Source organism: Macrotis lagotis, chromosome X (genome assembly GCF_037893015.1).
Source record: "Macrotis lagotis isolate mMagLag1 chromosome X, bilby.v1.9.chrom.fasta, whole genome shotgun sequence".
Lineage (NCBI taxonomy): Eukaryota > Metazoa > Chordata > Mammalia > Peramelemorphia > Peramelidae > Macrotis > Macrotis lagotis.
This window is the reverse complement of record NC_133666.1, coordinates 701,669,172-701,691,751: the sequence shown is the minus strand read 5'-3', so window position 1 is coordinate 701,691,751 and position 22,580 is coordinate 701,669,172. Positions and strand designations below refer to the sequence as shown.

The following is a 22,580-nucleotide window of genomic DNA, read 5'->3' as shown; positions in this document are numbered from 1 at the left end:
GCCAGCTCACTTGCAGTTACTAAACTCAGTGAGCAAAGCCTCTAGGGTTTTCAAAACCAAACCTCTGTGAACCAGCCCCTGCCCCAACACAAGATCCTAGGAAAATGAAGAAGGAAAAGGGGGCCTGTTGAAAGCTACTTTGAAGCACAGATCTGAACCCAGAGAGTTCTAGAACTTCTAAGGAGATTATGAATTGGTCTCCAGCCCAGAAAGACTTCCTAGAAGAAATCAGGAAGGAGGGTAAAAATCATTTGGAGAAATTGGGAAAAAAAACTCAAGAGAAAATTAACATCTCACAACAAGAAAACAAATCTTTGGCAAATACAATTGGCCAAATACAAAAAAGAAAATAATTCTCTCAAATCTTTAATTGGGCAAATGCAAAAAGAAAATCCTCTCAAAACTACATTTGGGCAAATGAAAAACTCCTTCAAAAATAGAATTGACCAATTGGAAAATGAGTTGCAAAAGGTAAATGAAGAAAATTCTTCTCTTAAAAAAATGGAATAGGAGTGGCTAGGTGGTACAGTGGATAGAGCACCAGCCCTGGAGTCAGGAGTACCTGAGTTCAAATCTGGCCTCAGACACTTAATAATTGCCTAGCTGTGTGGCCTTGGGCAAGCCACTTAACCCCATTACCTTGCAAAAACTGAAAAGAAAAATGGAATCTGTGGAAACTAATGACTTCATGAGACAGCAAGAATCTATTAAATGAAACCAAAAAATTGAAAAAAAATAGAAGGAAACTTAAAATACCTCATCAGCTAAAGCATTGACCTCTCAAATAGATGCAGGAGTGACAACTTAAGAATCCTTGGGTTTCCTGAAAACATTGAAGAGAAAAAAGTCTGAACTTAATATTACAGGATTGAGTGATGGAAAACTGCCCTGATATCATGGAACCAGAGGGAAAAATAGTTATTGAAAGAATACATCGAGTGGCAGCTAGGTGGTACAGTGGATAGAGCACTGGCCCTGGGGTTCAAATCCAGCCTCAGACACTTAATAATTACCTAGCTGTGTGGCCTTTGGCAAGTCACTTAACCCCATTGCCTTGCAAAAAAAAAACTACAAAAAAGAAAGAAAGAAAGAAAGAAAGAAAGAAAGAAAGAAAGAAAGAAAGAAAGAAAGAATACATCAGTTCCCTATGGAAAGGGATCCCAAAATTAAAACATCAAGGAATATTGTGGCCAAATTCCAGAACTATCAGATAAAATAGAAAGTCCTGCAAGTAGCCAGAAAGAAACAATTTAGATACCAAGAAACCAAAGTAAGGATTACACAGGACCTAGCTGCATCAACACTATGGGATCAAAGAGCCTGGAATGAGATCTTCCAAAGAGCAAGGGAGCTTGGAATGCAGCCAAGAATCCACTATCTGGCAAAAACTGAGCCTTCTCTTCCAGGGTAAAAGATGGACATTTAATGAAATAAGAGACTTCCAATTTTTCCTGATGAAAAGACCAAAGCTAAATAGAAAATTGAGACATCAAACAGGAGACTCAAGAGATATATGAAAAGGTAAAAAAAGGGTAAAGAAAAAAACCACCATCCAATAAGATGAAACTGGCCATATTCCCACCTGAGAGAAAGATTCTCTTAATTCTTGAGAATTATAACTCTATTAGAGATAATATACTTAGCCAGAAGTGATGGACATTCATGACTTATCTGTGACTCTGGTAGAATGATTTAAAAACAATGTCTGCTTAAAAAGAGGGGACAGTAAAGAGATGGGAGAATGGAGGAGAATGAATGGGGTGATTCACATTACATAAAGAGGTACAAAGGACCTATTGCAATAAAGGGGAAGAAAGGAGGAGATGAGAACCGCCTGAATCTTACTCTCATCAGATTGGATCTAAAGTTAACATACACACATTCAGTTAAATTTAGAAACTTATCTTATCTTTCAAGTATTAAAAGGGGAAAGTGCAAGGGGGGGAGGAAAAGAGGAACTAATAGAAGAAAGAAGGGGCAAAGGAAAAGGGGAAAGAAAGGTGTTGGATACAAGGGGGCAAACACACTGAAGGTGGTGATATTCAGAAACAAAATACTGGGAAATATGAATAAAGTGAAAAGGGGAAAACTACAGACAGAGGGAAGATAGCATGAAGGGCAATAAAGAGTTAGTAATTAGAACTTTGAGTGTGAATGGGATGAACTCTCCCATAAAACGTAAGCAAATAGCAGACTGGATTAAAAACCAGAAGCCTACAATATACTGCTTACCAGAAACTCATTTGAAGCAGAGAGATACATATAGAATAAAGGTAAAAGTTTAGAGCAAAATATATTTTGCTTCTCAGACAAAGCAGCTGCAAAAATATATCTTATTAAAAGACATAAGGAAGGAAACTATATCCTCCTAAAAGGTACCATAGACAATGAAGCAATTTCAATACTAAATATGTATGCACCAAGTGGAATAGCATCCAAATTGTTGGAGGAGAAGCTGAATGAGTTACAGGAAGACATAGACAGCAAAACATTACTAGTAGGAGACCTCAACCTCCTACTCTTGGATTTAGATAAATCTAACCACAAAATAAACAAGAAGGATGTTAAGGAGGCAAACGGAATGTTAGAATACCTAGACATGATAGACATTTGGAGGAAGTTGAATGAGGATATGTTTGGAGAAATGTAAATTAGAACAATTGTGCAGCTTTCCTTATACCTGTTGGGTTGGCTAATAGGACAGAAAGAGAAAATGACAAATATTGGAAGGGATGTAGGGAAAATGAGACATTAATGCATTGTTGGAGGAGTTGTGAAATGATTCAACAATTCTGTAGAACAATTTGCAACTATGCCCAAAGGGCTATAAAATCATGCCCACCCTTTCACCCAGCAATGGCACAACCAGGTCTATATTCCAGAAGAGAGGTAAAACAGGAAGGAAAAGGACCTACATGTATAAGATTATTTATGGCAGTTCTTTTCTGGTGTCAAGAAATGAAATTGAGGGGATACCCATCAATGGACTATGGTTGAACAAAGTGTGGTATGTGATTATGATAGAATACTATTCTGCAATAATAAATGATGAACAGGATGCTCTCAGTAAAACCTGAAAAGATATGAGCAGATGCCATGGGAAATATACTGTATACAAAGTAATAGCCATATTGTAGGATGATCAGCTGTGGATGACTTACCTTTTCTTAGTAATGCTTTGGCCCTGATGGTGATGATGATGATGATGATGATGATGATGATGATGATGATGATGATGACTTATGATAAAGAATGCAATGCATTCCCAAAGAAAAAGCTGATGGTATCTGAAATACAGATTGAAGCATACTTCCCCCTCCCACTTTCTTTTTTTTGAGGTTTCTTTTTTGGGGGAGGGGCAGTGTAGGAAAGATCTATGTTTACTTTCACAACATGACTATTATGGCAATATTTTACATGGCTACACAATTTTAACCTTTATCAAATAATTGACTTTCTCAATGACCAGCAGTAGGATGGGAAGAAGGGAGAGAATCCAGAACTCAAAGGTTAAAAAATGAATGTTAAATTTTATTTTATGCTTGTATCTAGCATTGTGATATTCTCATTGTATTGCTTAAAATGAATTTTTTGACCTAATAAATAGATGTTCCTGCCAAAAAAATCATTTTTAAATGTAACTGGGGAAAAATTTAATTTAATTTAATTTTAAAAAACCCAGTAGCTTGGGGCTTGCAGTGGTATCTGTGGGACTACTTTTTGGCAAAACATGCTCACGGCAGAGAAATCTTGCAGCCACCACCAGAGTTGACAATGGGTGTCCATCAATGCTTGGACATCTGCAGGTGTGTTCTCTTTGAGTCCTGTCGGTAACCTCAGGGCCAGGCCAAGTCTGCCCTCCTTATCTCAATATTGAATCTAGAGCCAGCAGGGGCCCCAGCTGAGGGCATCAAAAAGTACAATTTGGAGAATTATTTACGTGAAAGAATGCTCCAGCCTCCCAGGAGGGGGTTGAGTTGGGGGACTGGTAGGAAGGACTGGTAGGAGTCCAGCCCAAGCTCTGGGGTTCCAGGAAGCAGAGCATCCACACTATGGCCTTGATTCTTCTCCTTGTCCTACTTACTCTCTGCAAAGGTTGGGGTCAGATGCTCTGGGCTCTTGGGTAAGAAGAAGGGGCTGATCTGGTCAGGAAACTGGGGTCTTGGCAGAGTTATTCCTGTCTCTAATTTTGTTTTATGTGCCTGTCCTATTGGTTTCAAGGGTGAATTCTCAGGCTGTGGTGACTCAAGATAGTGATTCCAGGAGGAACAGTCACTGTGACCTGTGACTCCAGCACAGGGACGGTTACCTCTGGGCACTATCCTTCCTGGTTCCAGCAGAAATCTGGTCAACTTCCCAGACCTCTCATCTATACCAACAATCTTTCACCAGGTACTCCTACCCAATTCTCAGGGGCCCTCCTTGGGGAAAAAAGTTACCCTCACCATCAAGGGGGACCCAGCCTGAGAATGAGGCTGATTATTACTACATCTTAAAATATAATGGATCATCTATCAAGCAATCAAATTATTTTGTATCTGAGATACCAACTCCTATCAAATTAGGGCCCTGGAAGGAGAAGGCATCTCAGATCATGAGGAAGATCTGAGATCCATTTCATTAGAGAAAGCCATGGACCATTTAATAAAGAGTCATTGCCTCAGAGTTCTCCCTTATTCTCTTTTATTGTAAGCAGTATAGTTATTTGCTACACATGATCCTCGAAAGCAGTGTATTCTTTTTAAAAAAATATTTTATTTAAGACAAATAGGGTTAAGTAACTTGCCCAATGTCACACAGCTAGGTAATGATTAAGTGTCTGAGATCACATTTGAACTCAGGTCCTCCTGACTTCAGGGCCAGTGCTCTATGCACTGCGCCACCTAGCTACCCCTAAGAGTTGTATATTCTTGATCATGATAGTTTGGCAACTCTGCAGAGACTAAGCCATTAAGGATGAAACATGCACAGATTTGTACCAGAAGATAAATATCTTGGTAATCAAACCAGACATTTACTTGAGTTCCCAATGAGAAATTCTTAGTTCAAATCCCTTGGACTATTATCTCAATCTGTCCAAGGATGTGAGAACCTCTAAATGAGAAGAGCTGCAAGAGCACTTGCCTATTGTGAAGCCTGTTGTCAACTTCCTTACAAAAGGGTATGAATTGGGTAGCAAGGTGGGGCGGTGGATAGAGCACCAGCCCTGGAGTGAGGAGGAACTAAGTTGAAATCTGGTCTCAAACATTTAATAAGTACCTAGCTGTATGACTTTCCACAACTCACTGAACCCCATTGCCTTGCAAACTTTTTTTTTAAAAAAGGATATGAACTCAAAATGCCATATGAGACACATATTTTCAAAAATGGGAAATGCCATATGTTGTTAAAAATTATTTTTGAAAATTTTCAATTTTATTTTAGTGAGTTGGACCATTTAAAGATAATTTTTTCATTTTAAAATATTTTTAAAAAAATAAGGACATAATGGTTATCCCTTAAAAGTAATGAGTCAGGGGCGGCTAGGTGGCACAGTGGATAGAGTACCGGCCCTGGAGTCAGGAGGACCTGAGTTCAAATTCGACCTCAGACACTTGGTCCATACTTAGCTGTGTGGCCTTGGGCAAGCCGCTTAACCCCGTTGCCTAGCAAAAAACCTAAGAAAAAAAGTAATGGGTCAGAACAAAATCTCTTCTACAAAAAACAGGACTGGTGACCTCAGATATTAAAAGAGAAAAAAAGATTGAAAGTGATCACCAGGGAAATTACGTTATGCTTCAGGTAGGATGGATCATGAAATTTATATGTGCACCAAATGTCATTGTGTCTATGAAGAAAGCATTGACAGTGAATGAATGGGATGAAAGCAGTGAAAGGGAATGGAAAGACTGAAAGTGGAGCCCATTTGTGGAGTACTGTGAAGAGAGCAGAACTTATTTTCTAGTCTCAGATAATGGGGACTTGGGTCAAGTCACTGAACCAATCTGAGCTCATGATCTGAATTGTGAATGTCATGGGAATGCCAACCCTGCCAGTGTTACATGCTTACTGTCTAGATCCAATGTGATTATCTGTGCAACTCTTTGTAAATTAAATTATCCTTGGGGTGTGAGCTAGAGGTATTTTTATTTATTTTTATTTATTTTTTAGTTTTTTGTGAGACAACGGGATTAAGCGGCTTGCCCAAGGCCACACAGCTAGGTCATTATTGGGTGAGGTTGGATTTGAATTCAGGTCCTCCTGACTCCAGGGCCGGTGCTCTATCCACTGTGCCACCTAGCCGCCCCTAGAGGTATTTTTGAATGATTAGTTCTGCCCATGTAAAGTTAAAGTTATCTTTTTTATACCTAGGGACATACAAAGAAGACGGGTTTTGGTTCTATCAGTAGTGAGAAGGGTGTGTGCGTGTGTACGGAGAAGGGTCACCGCTGTAGGTGCAGGTTCACCAGGCCAAGGAGGAGAAAACATTGGAGTCCCGCAGAGTTGCATAGCGTGTTAGGTTTGGGAAAGTTTTCTCTGTGTTATCTCACTGGATCGTCACGACACCCTTTTGCCATCAATGCTGTTACTATGTCTGTCTTACGGGTGAGTGAACAGACATTTGACAAAGGGTTTGGAGCAGGAGTTGAACTCGGGTCTTCCTGGCGTCGGAGCAGGACTCTGTCGGACTAGGCCCAGGGGTCGGCCCGGACTGGCAAGCCTCAGCATTCCTTTGCAAGTCAAGCTCAATGTTTATTTTTGCCCGAGGAACAAAGGGACGATCCCCGCAGTTTGTTCGGACTCCCTTCGGAAAGCCCAGCAGCTGCAAAGCTGGGGGTCCCGACCCGGGCACGTCCTCGTTAGAGCGGCGCCGGTCCGTGCGGCGTGCGTGACGGCGCGGGCACGGAGCAGGTGGCGGAGGCCCGAGGCCCGCGGCCCGCGCTCCTGGCGATCCCCGCCCGCTCCCTGCGCCGTCCGCCTCCTGCCGGGCGCGGCAGCCGCTCTGCCCTCCATCTGCGCCCGTGCGCCCGTACGTCCGTCCGCGCGTCCGCCTGTCAGGATGAAAAACTGCTGGGCCCTGGCATGGACGGGAGAGTGCGGGGCGGGGCGGGGCCGGGGCGGGGCGGGGCGGGGCCGGGGCGGGGGCGGGGGCGGGGGCGGGGCGGCGCGGCAGGAAGCCGGAAGCGGGGCGGGGGCGGGGCCGGGGCGGGGCGGCGCGGCGCGGCAGGAAGCCGGAAGCGGGGGAGCGGCGCGGCCTGGGTCTCGGCCCGCCCCCGGCCCCGCCCCTCCTGGCCCCGCCCCGCCCCCGCCCCGCCCCGGCTCCCCCGGAAGCGCCCGCTCGGCCCAGGTAGGTCGGGGGAGGGGGGCCACGTGGCGGCCTGGCCTCGGGCTGCGCCGCCCCCCACCCCCGCGGGGTCCCCGGCCCCCCCCCCCGGCGCCCGCCGACAGTCACGTGGGCCGCGACCCCCGGGCCCCGCTCCGAGCCCCCGGGCGGCTCCCCGGCCCGGCTCGGCCCCCCAGGTGTCGCCCAGGGGCCCCCGGCCGCCGCGCTGCTGGGGGCGCCTCCCCCGGGGGTCCCCGAGCCCCCCCCCGGCGCGCCCCCCGAGAGGCAGAAGGCCCTGGGGGGAGGGGCGGGCGCGGAAGCCACACCTGCCCCCTGAAGCGGGGCTTTGGCGGAGCCCCCGGGTGGGGGGCGGGCACGCCGGGGCTGGTCCCTGCCCAGGGCGGCGCCCTGTGCCACCGCACCAGCCCGCACCAGCCCGCACCAGCCCCCTCTGGGCAGCAGTTCTTCAAGGATGGCCTCACACCCACAGACACAGGCACGCACACACACACAGACACATACATGCAGATACACACAGGCACAGGCATGCACACAGACATACATGCAGACACGCACACACAGAGACACACATGTAAACAGACACACAGGCACATACATGCAGATACACACAGGCACAGGCATGCACACAGGCATACATGCAGACACGCACACACACAGAGACACACATGTAAACAGACACACAGGCACATACATGCAGACACAGACACATGCGCGTCTCTTGCTTCTTTCCCCAACCTCTCCTCGGACCCACCAAAGGGCCAGAGAACCACTCACAAACACAGCTTTGGCAGTCTTCTCCAACAAAAATTGATCTCCCGGACGCTGCGGCCTCGGATCACATAAGCCTTCCAAGATCTCCCTTTTACCATTTCTTTTTTAGTAAGATCATATTTTCTTTTTCCCAATTATATTTGAAACCAATGTTTTAATATCTTTTCACACTTTGGAGCTCCACCTTCTCTTCTTCCCTCCTCCCTCCCTCTCGGAGATGATCAGCAGTCTGGTTTACAGGATATTTGTGCAGTCCCATAAAACATTTCCATCTTAGTCTCCACCGAAGTCATGCTCCCCATCATTTCTTGGAGCCCAATCATATTCCATCAGAATCATCCGCAGTTTGTTATACCATTCCCCAGTTCATGGAGATCCTCTTCTGCATGATTTCTTGGTACATGAATTGTTTCTTTAGGTCCTTGACCTGAAACTCTGCATTTTGGCACTGATGTTTCAGGCCACACAGCTAGGTCATTATTAAGTGTCTGAGGCCGGATTTGAACCCAGGTACTCCTGACTCCAGGGCTTGTGCTTTAGCCGCCCCATAATTGCTCTTTTTTAATCTCTCCTTACACACTTTTATTTTTTAGAATCATCCCATCCTACTTAGGTCAGTTCCTTCTTGCAAACAACCCAAATAATAATGACAGTCATAAGAGTATTGTTAATATTTTTACATATGAAAAGTAAACATTTTGATCTTAGTGAGTCCCAAACAATTGGTCTATAATGTGCGCCTTATAGTTCTCCTGGTTGTCATATGTCAGATTTTTCCTTAAGTCCTGATGTTTTTGTCACAGAAATTGACAGACCTTGAGTTTATTAAATTTTCTTTTTTTCCCATAATCCAGAGGATTATACTTTGCTGGGTAAATTAGCCATGGTCATTAGTTCAGCTTTTTTGCTCTATGAAACATTGCATTCCACAAAATACAGTCCTTCAATATGATAGATGCAGGGTCTCATCTGACCTTTATTGTAGCTCCTTGACATTTAAATTGTTTTTTTTCTTGTTTCCAATATTTCCTCCTTAGCCTGGGAGCTTGGAAACTTGGCTATGACATTCCTGTAAGTTTTCCTCCTAGCAAACTTTCTTCCTCTCTTTTAGCTACTGATGGATTATTTCATTTTTGCTTTGCCTTGTTCTAGAACCTTAGGTCAATTTTCATTGTTAATAATTTCTTATTATCATATCAAGATACATATTCTTTTCAATCATAATTTTCTTGTAGTCCTATTATTCTGATAGTATTTCTTCTCAATCAGATCTCCAGATCAGCTGCTTTTCTGATGAAGTGATTCACATTTTTTTTACTTTTTTTCCTTAATCTCTCTTAATTAATTTTTTCACTTTATTTATTTTTAGGATTTTGCAAAGCAGATGGGGTTAAGTGACTTGCCCAAGGTCACCAGCTAGGTAAATATTAAGTATCTGAGTCGGGAATTGAACTCTGGTACTCTGACTCCAGGGCCAGTGCTCTATCCACTGTGCTACCTAGCCACCCCTCTTAATTAAAATCTTTTTAAGTTCTTCAAAAAACTCTTTATGTTTAGGACCATTTTACATCTCTCACTGAATGAGAAGTTGTTTTTTTTGATGGAACCCAAGCTCTTTTGCTCTTTGAAATACAATGTTCTATAGTCTTTTAGTATAGCAGCTACTAGGTCTTGTGCAGTCCTTGAATGTTTTTCTACAGCATCTAAATTTTTTTTTCTTTTTACTTCAAATATTTTCTCTTTAACCTGAGAATTTTGAAATTTGGCTCTTAAATTTTCTTCCTGGGATCTTTTTCAAGCAGTGATCTTTATGTTTTTTTGCAAGGCAAATGGGGTTAAGTGGCTTGCCCAAGGCCACACAGCTAGGTAATTATTAAGTGTCTGAGACCAGATTTGAACCCAGGTATTCCTGTCTCAAGGGCTGGTGCTTTATCCACTGTGCCATCTAGCCGCCCTGATCTTTATGTTTCTGTTCTAACTTCTTGGTCTATAAATTCAGAGCCATTTTCTTTAATAATCTCTTGTAATATTGTATCCTGATTCTTTTTCTGATCATAACTTTCAGGTTGTCCTACAAGTCTTACATTGTCTCTGCTTGATCTGTTGTATAGATCAGTTGTTATATATATATAGTTTTATAGTTTTATAGTTTTGTTTTTCCAACTACATACAGTTGGTAGATTTTACCAATCATTTTTTGCAAGGTTTTGAACTTTACAATTTTTCTTCCTCCTTCCCTTCCCATTCCCCCAGACAAAGTAATCTGACATAGGTTTAACATTTGAACCATGCTAAACATAGATTGATATTGAACATGTTGTGAGAGAAGAATCAGATCCAAAAGAAAATATTAGAGATAACAAAATGACACAATACAGATCAGTGGTTTCCAAAGAGATGTTTCAGATTCTCTTATTTTTCCTCATCTTTTTATATATTGGTGATTTAAAGTAACATTCAGTTCCTCTTGCTCAAATCAAATTTTCCAGGAGTAATTTTCTTCTTTAAAACTTTATATCTCTTTTTCAGATTGGTAATTTTTTTCATTAATTTTTTCATTTTTTTTCCCTGTTCCTACTTGACTTTTAAATTTCTTTTTTTTGTTTGTTTCTAAAATTTTCTTTCTCTTTTTCTAATTGGTTAACTTTTTTCTCATAATTTTCTTGAAATACTTTTTCCCCCTAACTTTTTTCATTCTTTCTGATTTGATTTTTTTACTTCCTTTTTAATTTCTTTGAAGATTTCTTTTTGGATTTGTGTCCATTTTAGTGCAGGAGTGGCTTTTATTTTTAACTTCACTCTTCTCGGAATATGATCCCAAATCTTCTTTTACACCAAAGTTACTAATAGTGGTCAGGTTCTTTTTTCTTTGCTTATTCATTTTTATCTTTATTTTTATTTTATTTTTAGCAGTTTAATAATTATCAAATTTTAACTTGAGTTGTGGAAATTTTTGCCCTAGTCCTCAACTCCTTCCTACTGTTGTATTCTAAATTCTGTTGGAGCTTAACCTCATGGATTCCACTCCTTCACTCAATTCCAGCCAAGGTATCCCCAAAATAATCTTACTCCCTGTGGTACTCGCTCCTCCTTCCCCATAGCTGTAGCCAGAGTCTGACTAGCAATACCAGACTGGACATCCAGAACATCATGAGATCATTCCCCAACTCAGCATTAGCTTTGCTTTAGATGAAAATTTCTGAGGTAAAAGTGGCTGAGGTGAAATTTCTTACTGTATTCCTCAAGGCTTCCTATTTACTGATCCAGTGGAAGTGTCTATACTGCCTTCAGGCCAAACCTCAGCCCCTAGAGTCTTCTCTAGTCCTCTCAAGATGTCCTCCTAAGACTTTACCCCTTTATTTTTGTTCATTTTATGAAGATTTTCAGTAAGTTTGGTGAGAAAAATCAGAAGAGTCTGGAAATTTCTGACCTACCTTGTCATCTTACCAGAATTCATCTCCTATCAGGTCTGAGAAGGAAGATGTTTCATATCACCTTCTCTCTTTCTTCTCCACACATCCATCTTGTGAGACATTTTATTCTAACTGATCACCTAAAATGCTTTTCTCAAAATTCCATTGGGCTCTTAAAAGACCTTGGGTAATAGAGCTGACTCTGACTCTCATGACCTCTGGGCAAATCCCTTGCTTCAGTTTCCTCCTAGAATTAGTGAAGACTGAACTGTTTAATTCTTTTTTTTAATAACATGTTTTTATTTATTTATTTTTATTTTATTTTTTTTTTAGATTTTCTAAGGCAATGGGGTTAAGTGGCTTGCCCAAGGCCTTATAGCTAGGTAATTATTAAGTGTCTGAGGCCGGATTTGAACTCAAGCACTCCTGATTCCAGGGCCGGTGCTCTATCCACTATAAAACCTAGCTGCCCCCTGAACTGTTTAATTCTGAAGAGTCTTTCAGCTCTATACCTGATGCCTTTTGATGGTCTAGGAGATGGTGACATTCAAGGATGTGGCAGTGGACTTCACCCGGGAAGAATGGAGGCTCTTGGACCATTCTCAGAAACGGTTATATAAGGAAGTCATGCTGGAGAATGCCCGGAATCTGCATTCCGTGGGTAAGGATCCTTCCCCTGGTAACATTGAGTCTGCAATCAATGGGAACATCTTCATTCTTTACTATAGAGGGTTTGGAGCACTGATCAATTTAGAGTGGGGAAAGGGCAGATCTCCTGTGTCTAAGAGACAGGGTCCTCCCACAGGCTGATTTTCTTGTAAAATATCTTTGCATTGTGTGATAGGAAGCTGAGGGTCTTCTTTGTTGTTCCTGAAGTTATCTCTTACGGATTTTTGGTAGCTTCAGGTCAAAGATCAAATCAATGTGGAATCCACTCAGATGTAGAACCAATCTCAGAGGTTATTTACCCCCACATGAATTTTGCCTGCCAAATCTCTGATAACCGTTCAACTTTTTCTTATAACAACCCCTTCCTCTTTGGAATGATCTGGTATTTGAAATTTTCTTCTTTTCAACAAGCGTCACTTTGAAGCTTAGTAGTCCCTTGTGTAGCAATTTGTCCTTAATCTTCCTCGATATGACACTAAAATTCTATCACAGATGGTGGGAAAGGAAGGGAAGGGAATAAGCATTTATTTTCAGTTATTGTTTACCAGATGCTAGGACAAGTGCTTTCTTGACGGTATCATTTCCTTTCATAATAATATTAAATGCCCAAGTTAGCATGATATTATTATCACCATTTGACAGTTGAGGAAATTGAGGCAAGTGGAAGTCAAGTGATTGTCCAGTGACAAACAACTAGTGACTATCTGAAGCTGTAACCCTCACTCTAGCCCAGGGCTTGCTGCACTGCACTATCATCTGCCTTTGATTTCTAGATATTAGAAAGAGTGTGATGATGTCATCCTTATATGAAGAAGTTACACCAAGACCAGATTTCCTCATTCCAACATGATTCCATGATCTTCTCTCCCACCTCTCCCCATAGCCCTGAAAAATAACTACCCTGACGGCCTGGCCAAGAAAGAACATTTGGAACAATTAGTACTTACTGAGTTTGCCGGGAGGAGAGTTAACCTAAGGTGGCAAAGACACCCTAGATGAAGAGTACACAGGTTTCTATGTTTTAGGGATGGGGAACAAGGGAAAAGAGCAGGGCAGAAGCTGTTTCTGGGGCTTGAGGCTGGCCTTGCACAATCCCCCATTTTACCCAGTTTGGGAATGAAGCTATCCTACCAGAAGGGAATTTGATAGGACAGTGGGAGGGAGGGGGTAGCTATTTTTCAGTACATTTGGGACAACACATCCTATTTTGGTCTACTTACATTGCAAGCATGAATGAATGAGTCCAGGCTTGAATGTGTAAACAAAATGGAGTGATTGCCAAAATGCAACAGCTTTGTATTTAAACCCTTTTGCCAAAAAGAGAATTAAACTACAAATTTCCATCTTCATCCTCAACTGATTTCCCTGCCCAGGGCTTCCAGTTCCCAGACAAGATGTGATCTCTTATTTTGAGCAAAAGGAAGCTCCATGGAAGCTGAAACAAGAAGACCTGAGGAAATTCTGTCCAGGTGAGTGAGGAAAGCAGTTCTATGAGAGCTGTGATGCTCAGGCTTCTATGTGTTACAGTGAAGTTCTAGATTTGGGGATTTTTGGGATTCTTTTTCAGATTTTCCTGGTAGTAATTACCTGGATCAGTTACCGAACCAATGAGCCTCAGTTTCTTCACCTGTCAAATTAGGGAGATGAACTCCATGGCCTTTCAGCTCCCTGCCAGGGATCAATTTATGATCTTAAAAGAAGTCATTGTCTGGAATCTGGGTGTAGGAATGCTTCTGAAAGTGCAAGAACATATTAGGCTATCTAGAGGAGTTCTTTCCTAGACCTTCTGTAGGTCAACAAACATCTAAGTCCCTACAAAGGTCCAGACCCTTTGTAAATCTCTGAGCACATAAATAGATTCAAGGAACTTATGCTCCCATGAACCTCATAGTCTGGTGGGGAAGAGAATAGGTCTGTAGATTACTGAGTGGTGACATGGTTAGCTGAGAGTTTTGGGAGGAAGAATTTGACCATTGAGTTGGGAAATGACTGGACTGGGAGTAGACTTAAAATATTTGAAGTGATTGGTATCTGAACAAAGAAAGGGACAGTGTTTTAGCATTTTCTTTCTCCTTTATTTATTTTCCAATTTCATTCAAAGATGGTTTTCAATATTCATCTTTTGCAAGCTTTTGAGTTCCACATTTTTTTTCATCCCCCTCCTCAGCAAATAATCTGATATAGGTTGTACATGTAAAATTTCTTTATTAGTCAAGCTGTGGACTTGTGTGGAGCCCTCTACCTTGAATTACCCAAAAAGAATTAAGGGGAGAAAAACTAAGAAAGAAAGTTTACTATTTTTCAGTTTTCCTAGCAGTTTTTGTTAAATAGTATTTTTAATCCCAGAAGCTGGAATCTTTAGGTTTATCAAACCATAGATTACTATAGTCATTTACTACTGTTTCTTTTGTACCTAATGTATTCCACTGATCCACCACTCTATTTTGCCACTTTATAACATAGTTTTAGATCTGGTATAGCTAGGCCACATTCCTTTACATTTTTTTTCATTAATTTCCTTAATATTCTTGACCTTTTGTTCCTCCACTATTTTGTTCCTCACTACTATTTTTTTCTAGCTCTTAAAAATAATTTGGTAGCTTGATTGATATGGCAATGAAGAAGTAATTTAATTTAGGTAGAATTCTCATTTTTATTATGCTAACTCAATCTGACCATGAGCATTGATATTTTTTTCCAATTGTTTAATTCTAATTTATCAGTGTGAAAAATGTTGTATAATTCTGGGTTTGTCTTGGGTGGTAGATTCCCAAGTATTTTATATTGCCTTCAGTTAGAAAATTGAGAAAGAAAGGGTTATCTGTGAAAGATATTTCAAAGGCATAATCGATAGGACTTTGCAACAGATGGAATACATGTGTCAGGAGTGGAAATGTAAGAGTTGAGAAGGATTGAATAGCATTTCATTTCTTAACCCAACTCTTGGGAGATGTCTTGGGGAGCTTCAGGAATAGAAGAAGATGGCAAGATTGGCAGAAAGAGAATGAGTTTCCTTTTTAATCTCAGGAGAGATTAATGTCACTAAAATCTTGAGAGGGGAATATTGAGAAAAGGAGGAGATTAACAATGCCAAAGCCTGCAGAGAAGTCAAGAAGGATGAAAATCAAGAGAAGGTCATTGAATTTACCAATTTTGAGATTATTGGGAATTTTCAAGAGATGTGTTTCAATCAAACAGTGAAATTGGGAACTAGGTTGCAGGGATTCTTTTTTCTATTTTTTTATTGACTTATAAATAGTCAAATTAAATATGAAGGACAAATGAAGAAAGATGCTATCTACATGCTATCTACAGGCAATGAAATGATAAACAGAAATATATATAGAATCATTTTATATGCATTTAGGGTAGTTGAGAGCTTGGAATGAGATTATATGTACATGTAATATTAGCGGACAGAAGAATAAATTTTTCATCCAAAATGGAGGTCAAATAGGAGAGGAAAGTTTCTGATTTATATGAGACTAAGTGGATAAGATAGCCCTTGATAAGTCTCCAGTTGTTTCAGTGGTGGAGTAGTAGTGGAAACCAGCCTTAACAGAGTCTTTAGGAGTGATGAAAAGATTTGGAAAAGCTCCTGTGATGTGTCTTCTGTTACAGGCTAAGCTATGAGGCTACAAAGAAAGACAAAAGATAGTCTCTGCTGTCCCAGAGTTCAGAATCTAGTTTACAAACAAGAGCTGATATAAGGAAAAGTAGTGCACCAGAGAAATAAGGGACTACAGGAATGAGTAATAAGCTTAAAGAAGGGGGTGGGGCAGAATTGGGGAGAAAATAGTCAAAATCAAATAAAAGTAAAACCTGGTTTTTATACAGCACCTACTATGTGTTCTGCCCTGTATGAATATTGACTCAATATTATCTTCATAAGAACCCTAGGAGTTATGGGCTATTATAATGCCCGTTTTATAGACAAAGAAACTGTTTCTTAGTTGGGATTGGAACTCAGGTCTTGATGATTCAAGGTTCAGCATTGTATCCTCTACACCACCAGTTGTAGTCTGATTTTTTTCTTTTTAGTTTATGTAGTCTACTTTTTAAACAGTATTTAGTAAAATTGTTCACACATGTATGAGGTGGAAAATGGATGAAGAATTGGACAAGTTTGTGTTGAGGGATAGAAATTCCTTTTCAAACTCTCAAACCAGTGAAAATAACTTGCTAATTACTATGAAAAACATTTATTTTTCTATTGGCCCATGACAAGTAGTATACTTGATAAATGTACTTGCTGATCAATTGCAAATTTGCTTTCATTTTTAAAAAATAATATTCCTTTAGAAAACAATCTTTGAAAGAACAGAATTTTTTCTTCCACTGATTAAACTGACTACTAACCTTTCACTGAAAGTCTACTGAATGATTAACTCATATTGCTAGCCAATTCCTTTGAAAAACCATAAGATAGGGGTGGCTAGGTGGTGCAGTGAATAGAGCACTGGCCTTGGAGTCAGGAGTACCTGGGTTCAAATCCGACCTCAGACACTTAATAATTACCTAGCCGTGTGGCAAGTCACTTAACCCCATTTCCTTGAAAAATCTAAAAAAAACCCAAAAAACCATAAGATAGAAGAGCAACATAAACAGAGGATAAGTTCAAATTAGAAAACAATCTGGCATTTCAATAAGTAGTAGTACTTGAGTAAAGCCTGGTTTTGTAGAAAGATTGTGGTGGTCCATGATGATTTCATGATAACCTCTACTATGCATGCCTTGGACCATGGTTTTCAAATAGCCTGCCATCACTGCTGCAAGAATGTAAGCCCAAGTACAATTTTGATCTGGTGATTGTAGGTTTGATGAGATGCAATGACAAGGTAAGTCATGAATGAAAAGACTACTCTGGTGCAGTGACAGCCTGCCATTGAGGTCTTTGCATGCCTGTGACCATTTGCACACAAATGTCCAATCTTCCTGGAAATTTGGAAATAATTTGATATTAAGTTGAGAAAGTAAAAGACTATGTGGCACTTAGAAAAAGAATATTATGTAATCACTGCATGTAAGAAAGTTGATTAAATGAGTAAAGACCCCCCCTCAAATGATAATCTGTATCAATATTGGGTCTCAGAACTGTGTAGGGGAGATGTTAAGATCACTTGTGTAATCATAGGAAGCTAGGTAGAGGACTCCACACTTGTTTTCCTTGTCTTGGTGACAAAGCACAGCTTAACAGAGCTGACTGAGATACATGGAAAGTCCCAATTTATTTTTGTACCTCTGGACTTTCACTCTCATTAAACAAAAGCAGAAGACTGTCTTATGACCATCATATGGCCATTTGGTCAGTATGTATAGTCTGTCATCTCCTATATAAAAAACATACTTTTTTTTTTTTTAGGTTTTTTTTGCAAGGCAGATGGGGTTAAGTAGCTTGCCCAAGGCCACGCAGCTAGAAAACCGTACATTTTATGACCACCTACTGACATTATTTTACATATTTTAGCCTGTGCATCATATGTGAACCAATGAAATTATTCTGTATTTAAGATACTGACTCCTATTAAAAGTAGGGCCCTGGAAGGAGAGGACATCTCAGATCCTGAGGAAGATCTGAGATGCACTTCATTAGAGAAAGCCATGGATCATTTCATAAAGTGCCATTGGCTCAGAGCTCTGCCTTAGTCTCTTTTATTGTAGGCAGGGCATTTTATTTGCCCCCATTGATCCTCAGAAGCAGTGTATTCCTGATCATGATAGTTTGGAATCACTGCAGAACCAAAGCTGTTAAAGTTGAAATACACACATAGTTGTTGTCCCAGAGGATAAAAATATTTAACCAAATTGGACAGTTAATTACTGTTTAGGTTGCCTCTTACAAATTTTTAGCTCAAATCCCTTGGACCAGTGTCTCAATCCTTCATGGGATGTGTGAATTTTAAATGGGAAGGGCTGCAAGAGAACTAGTAGTGAAGCACACTGACAACTTCCTTACAAAAGAATGATTACTCTAATTCCTGAATGAGACATATTTTCAGACATGGGGAATGCTAATCATTTTTAAAATATTGGGTTTTTTAGGGTGATTTTCATTTTAATGAGCTGGAACAATTAAAGGTAATTTTTTAAAAAAGAAATAATGGCTTTGCCATAAAAGTAATGGGTCAGAACTAAATCTCATGCCTCAGTGAATACAGAAACGTCACTGGGATTCTGCATGTGACCTCAAGTCTTCCAAGAGAAAAAAATATGATTGAAAGTGTTCATCAATTGCATTATGCTTACAGGTGGGATTAATCATCAAATAATTTAGCTGTTTAGCATATGGGACACATCTTTAGAAAGGATTGAAAGTACAGAAAATGAAAGAGAAATGGAAAGACTGAAAGTGGAGATATTTGTTGAGTCAGTGAACAGAGCATGCCCATTCATGGGGTTTGTGTTCTAGGGTCATCTGTTTGTGTCAAGTCACTCGACTGTTCTGAGCTCCTAGCCTGAGTTATGAACATCATGAGAATGTTGGCCCCACCTGTGTGACCAAGATGTCAAGATAGTGTCAATATGTTTGTGTGTGTTGCTTTATAAATCATATTTTGCTTGGGATGTGAGCAAGTGGAATTTTAAGTGTTTGGTTCTGTCCATGTAAGGTCAATGCGTTTTTTTTTCCTTTACCTGGGGAAATAAAAAGTATATGAGTTCACATTCTGCCAATGGAGGGAATGTATGTGTGTATGTATGTATGTAATATCTATATATTTATTTTGTTTCTTTCAGAAAAAGAGATCAGATTTGAAATGAAAAAGATTACTGGACAGAAAAAGCTTTCTGTGAAAGAAACTCACAACCAAAGAATCATGAATGACAATCCCTGTGATTTTACGGAGAGAGAACTCTGTGCTACACATGAGCGAATCCAAACTGGAGAGAAACTTTTTGACTATAATCAGTGTGAAAAGTCTTCTAAAGGAAGGAGAGATCTTACTGTGCTTCAGAGAATCCATGCTGGAGAGAAACCATACGAAAAAAATCAGTGTGGCAAGTCTTTTTCACAGAAGACCTCTCTTATTAAACATCAGAGCATACACACTGGAGATAAACCTTATGAATGTAATCAATGTGGAAAGATTTTTAGAAAGAGGAAAGCGCTTACTGCACATCAGAAAATCCATGCTGGAGAGAAACCATATGAATGTAATCAGTGTGGAAAGACTTTTCCACAGAAGACCTCTCTTACTAGACATCAGCAAACACATTCTGGAAAGAAACCATATGAATGTAATCAATGTGGAAAGGCTTTTACTCGGAGATTTAGTCTTACTGCACATCAGAGGATCCACACTGGGAAAAAACCTTATAAATGTAATCAGTGTGGGAAGGCCTTTAGAGAGAGGAGAACACTTACTACACATCAGAAAATCCATGCTGGAGAAAAACCATATGAATGTCATCAATGTGGCAAGGCTTTTTCACAAAAGACCTCTCTTACTAGGCATCAGCAAACTCACACTGGAAAGAAACAATATGAATGTCATCAGTGTGGAAAGACTTTTCCAAGTAATATTGATCTTATTACACATCAGAAGATCCACACTGGAGAGAAACCTTATGAATGTAATCAGTGTGGAAAGACTTTTACTAGGAAGGAAGGTCTTATTGTCCATCAGAGAATCCACACAGGAGAGAAACCTTATGAATGTAATCAGTGTGGAAAGGCTTTTACACGGATCAATAGTCTTACTTCACATCAGAGGATCCACACTACAAAGAAACCTTATAAATGTTATCAATGTGAAAAAACTTTCAGATGGAAGAAATGTCTTACTTTTCATCAGAGAATCCATGCTGGAGACAAACCATATGAGTGTAAAGAGTGTGGGAAGGCTTTTGTAGAGAAGACCTCTCTTACTAAACATCAGAGAACCCACACTGGAGAGAAACTCTTTGAATGTAATCACTGTGGAAAGGCTTTTACATGGAAGGAAAGTCTTAGTAAACATCAAAAAATCCACTCTGGAGAGAAACCTTATGAATGTCATCACTGTGGAAAGGCTTTCGTACAGAAGATCCGTCTTATTACACATCAGAGAATCCACACTGGAGAGAAACCTTATGAATGTGATCAGTGTGGAAAGACTTTTACATGGAAGGAAAGTCTTACTGCACATCAGAAAATCCACACTGGCGAGGAGCTTTATGAATGTAATCACTGTGGAAAAGTATTTATTTGGAGGTTGAGTCTTACTGCACATCAGAAAATCCACACTGGAGAGCTTTATGAATGTAATGAGTGTGGAAAGACTTTTACTTGGAAGGCCCGTCTTACCGAACATCAGAGAATCCACACTGGAGAGAAACCGTATGAATGTAATCAATGTGGAAAGGCTTTTCCATTGAAGTCCTGTCTTATTACACATCAGAGATCCCATACTGGAGAGAAACCATATGAATGTAATCAATGTGGAAAAGGTTTTACTCAGAGGTCCCGTCTTATTGTACATCAAAGAATCCACACTGGAGAAAAACCTTATGAATGTAATCAGTGTGGCAAAGCTTTTATTCAGAGGACTCGGCTTATTGTACATCAGAGAATCCACACTGGAGAGAAACCTTATGAATGTAATCAATGTGGAAAGGCTTTTACTCGGAAGGCCCATCTTACTGAACATCAGATAATCCACACTGGAGAGAAACCTTATGAATGTAATCAATGTGGTAAAGCTTATACTCGGAGGTACCGTCTTACTCTACATCAGAAAATACACACTAGACAGAAACTTTATAAAAATGATTAATGTGGAAAGGTTTTTACACAGAACTTTTTTTTTAAATTAAAATCAGAATCCACAATGGAGAAAAATCTTATAAATGTAATCAGTATGGTAATGCATTCAGACATGAGTCAACCCTTATTTCCCATCAGAGAATTCATATTAGGAAAAAAATCTTATCACTATAATAAATGATGAAAAGCATTTAAATGGGATAAAGAGTTTCACAAATTGTTGAATTGAACAAAAGGACACAATTGAATGTTCTCAAAAACAGAATGTCTTTGAACAAGAAAAAGTATTTCTTTTAATATGACAACTAGGGGAAAATATTTGGTGAAGGAAAGAAATCAGAGCTTTATTCTTTCTCTCACTTAACTTTTTTCTCACTTTTCACATGCAAGGGAAAGAATGCAGGTTTGTCAGAATAAATGTATTACTCCAGGCTGCTTGGTTTTCTTGATTCTGCCTGGGAAGACTCTCTAGAAACTAAATTATTAGTAAATTCATTACACATATTGATCAATTTGAAATCATAATTCTTTTAGTACTTTTCCTTCCACTAAGCAGGTGTCTTAATTTCATGGCTACAGTCACCACCTGCAGTGATCTTTGAGCTCAAGGATAGAAAATCTGATCCTGCTTCCATTTCTTCTCCATGTTAGAAGTGATGGATATGATTGCCAAGATCTTAACTTTTTTTGATATTAAGCTTCAAGTCAGCTTTTTTATATTTAATATTTATTCTCATTTGTACAAATAATATTTCTTTATACATTAATAAAATGTTCTTGTTTAAGAGTAAACAAAATACCCCCTCCCCCCAAAAAATATAGACTTGCTTGAGTGATAAAGCAAAGGGGAGAGAAAAAAAATTAAAGTTAAAAAATAATAGTAATAATTGTAGGTATGGCCAGGTGGTGCAGTGGATGGAGCACCAGCCCTGGAGCCAGGAGCACCCAAGCCCATATCCAGCCCCATAGACCCAACAATCACCCAGCTGTGTGACATGCAAGCCACCCCAACCCCACTGCCCTGCAAAAACCAAAAAAAAAAAAAAAAGACCCAAAATAAGATAGTAATAATAGTAGGGGTGACTGGGTGGTGGACAGAGCACTGGCCCTTGAGCCAGGAGCACCTAGGTCCAAATCCGGCCTCAGACACCAAAGGATCACCCTGCTATGTGGCCCCAGGCAGGCCACCCAGCCCCATTTGCCCTGTACCCCCCCAAAAAAATAATAATAATAAATGTGCTTCAGTCTGTGTTCCAACACCACCAACTCTGTCACAGGTGGATCACATTCTTTATGATAAGTCCATCACAAAAGTCATTTCCATACTTCTCCACCATTGCCATTGCTGATCGCAACTCCCTCCCCTCGTACTTCACTACCATGTACTATATTTTCTCTCTTCTTTCACTCTGACTCTGCTGTAGGGTAGCTGAGTGGCGCAGCAGACAGATCCCTGGTCCTGGGGCCAAGAGGCCCTGAGCCCCCATACCACCCCTTAGGCCCAGCATCCACCTGGGCCTAGGGTCCAGGACAGACCATCCAATCCCCGCCGCTTGCAAGAAGTAAGAAAGAAAATGTGTTATATCTGACCACTGTCCCCCCATGGTCCACCCTCTCCTTCATTCACACCCCCACCCCTTCCCCCATCCTGCTTCTCTCC

General features: G+C 40.3%; 1 protein-coding gene across 1 annotated transcript in view; it reads left to right on the top strand.

Moving 5' to 3' along the window:
- LOC141497212 (uncharacterized) overlaps positions 1-22,355 on the top strand; it is a 48,202-nt gene extending 25,847 nt beyond the window's left edge. Inside the window, 2 exon segments of the mRNA XM_074199859.1 lie at positions 14,199-14,204; positions 19,109-22,355. Of these exon segments, the coding sequence (XP_074055960.1) occupies positions 14,199-14,204; positions 19,109-21,101 (1,999 nt within the window). The 3' untranslated portion in view covers positions 21,102-22,355.
- The last annotated feature ends 225 nt before the right edge of the window (positions 22,356-22,580 follow it).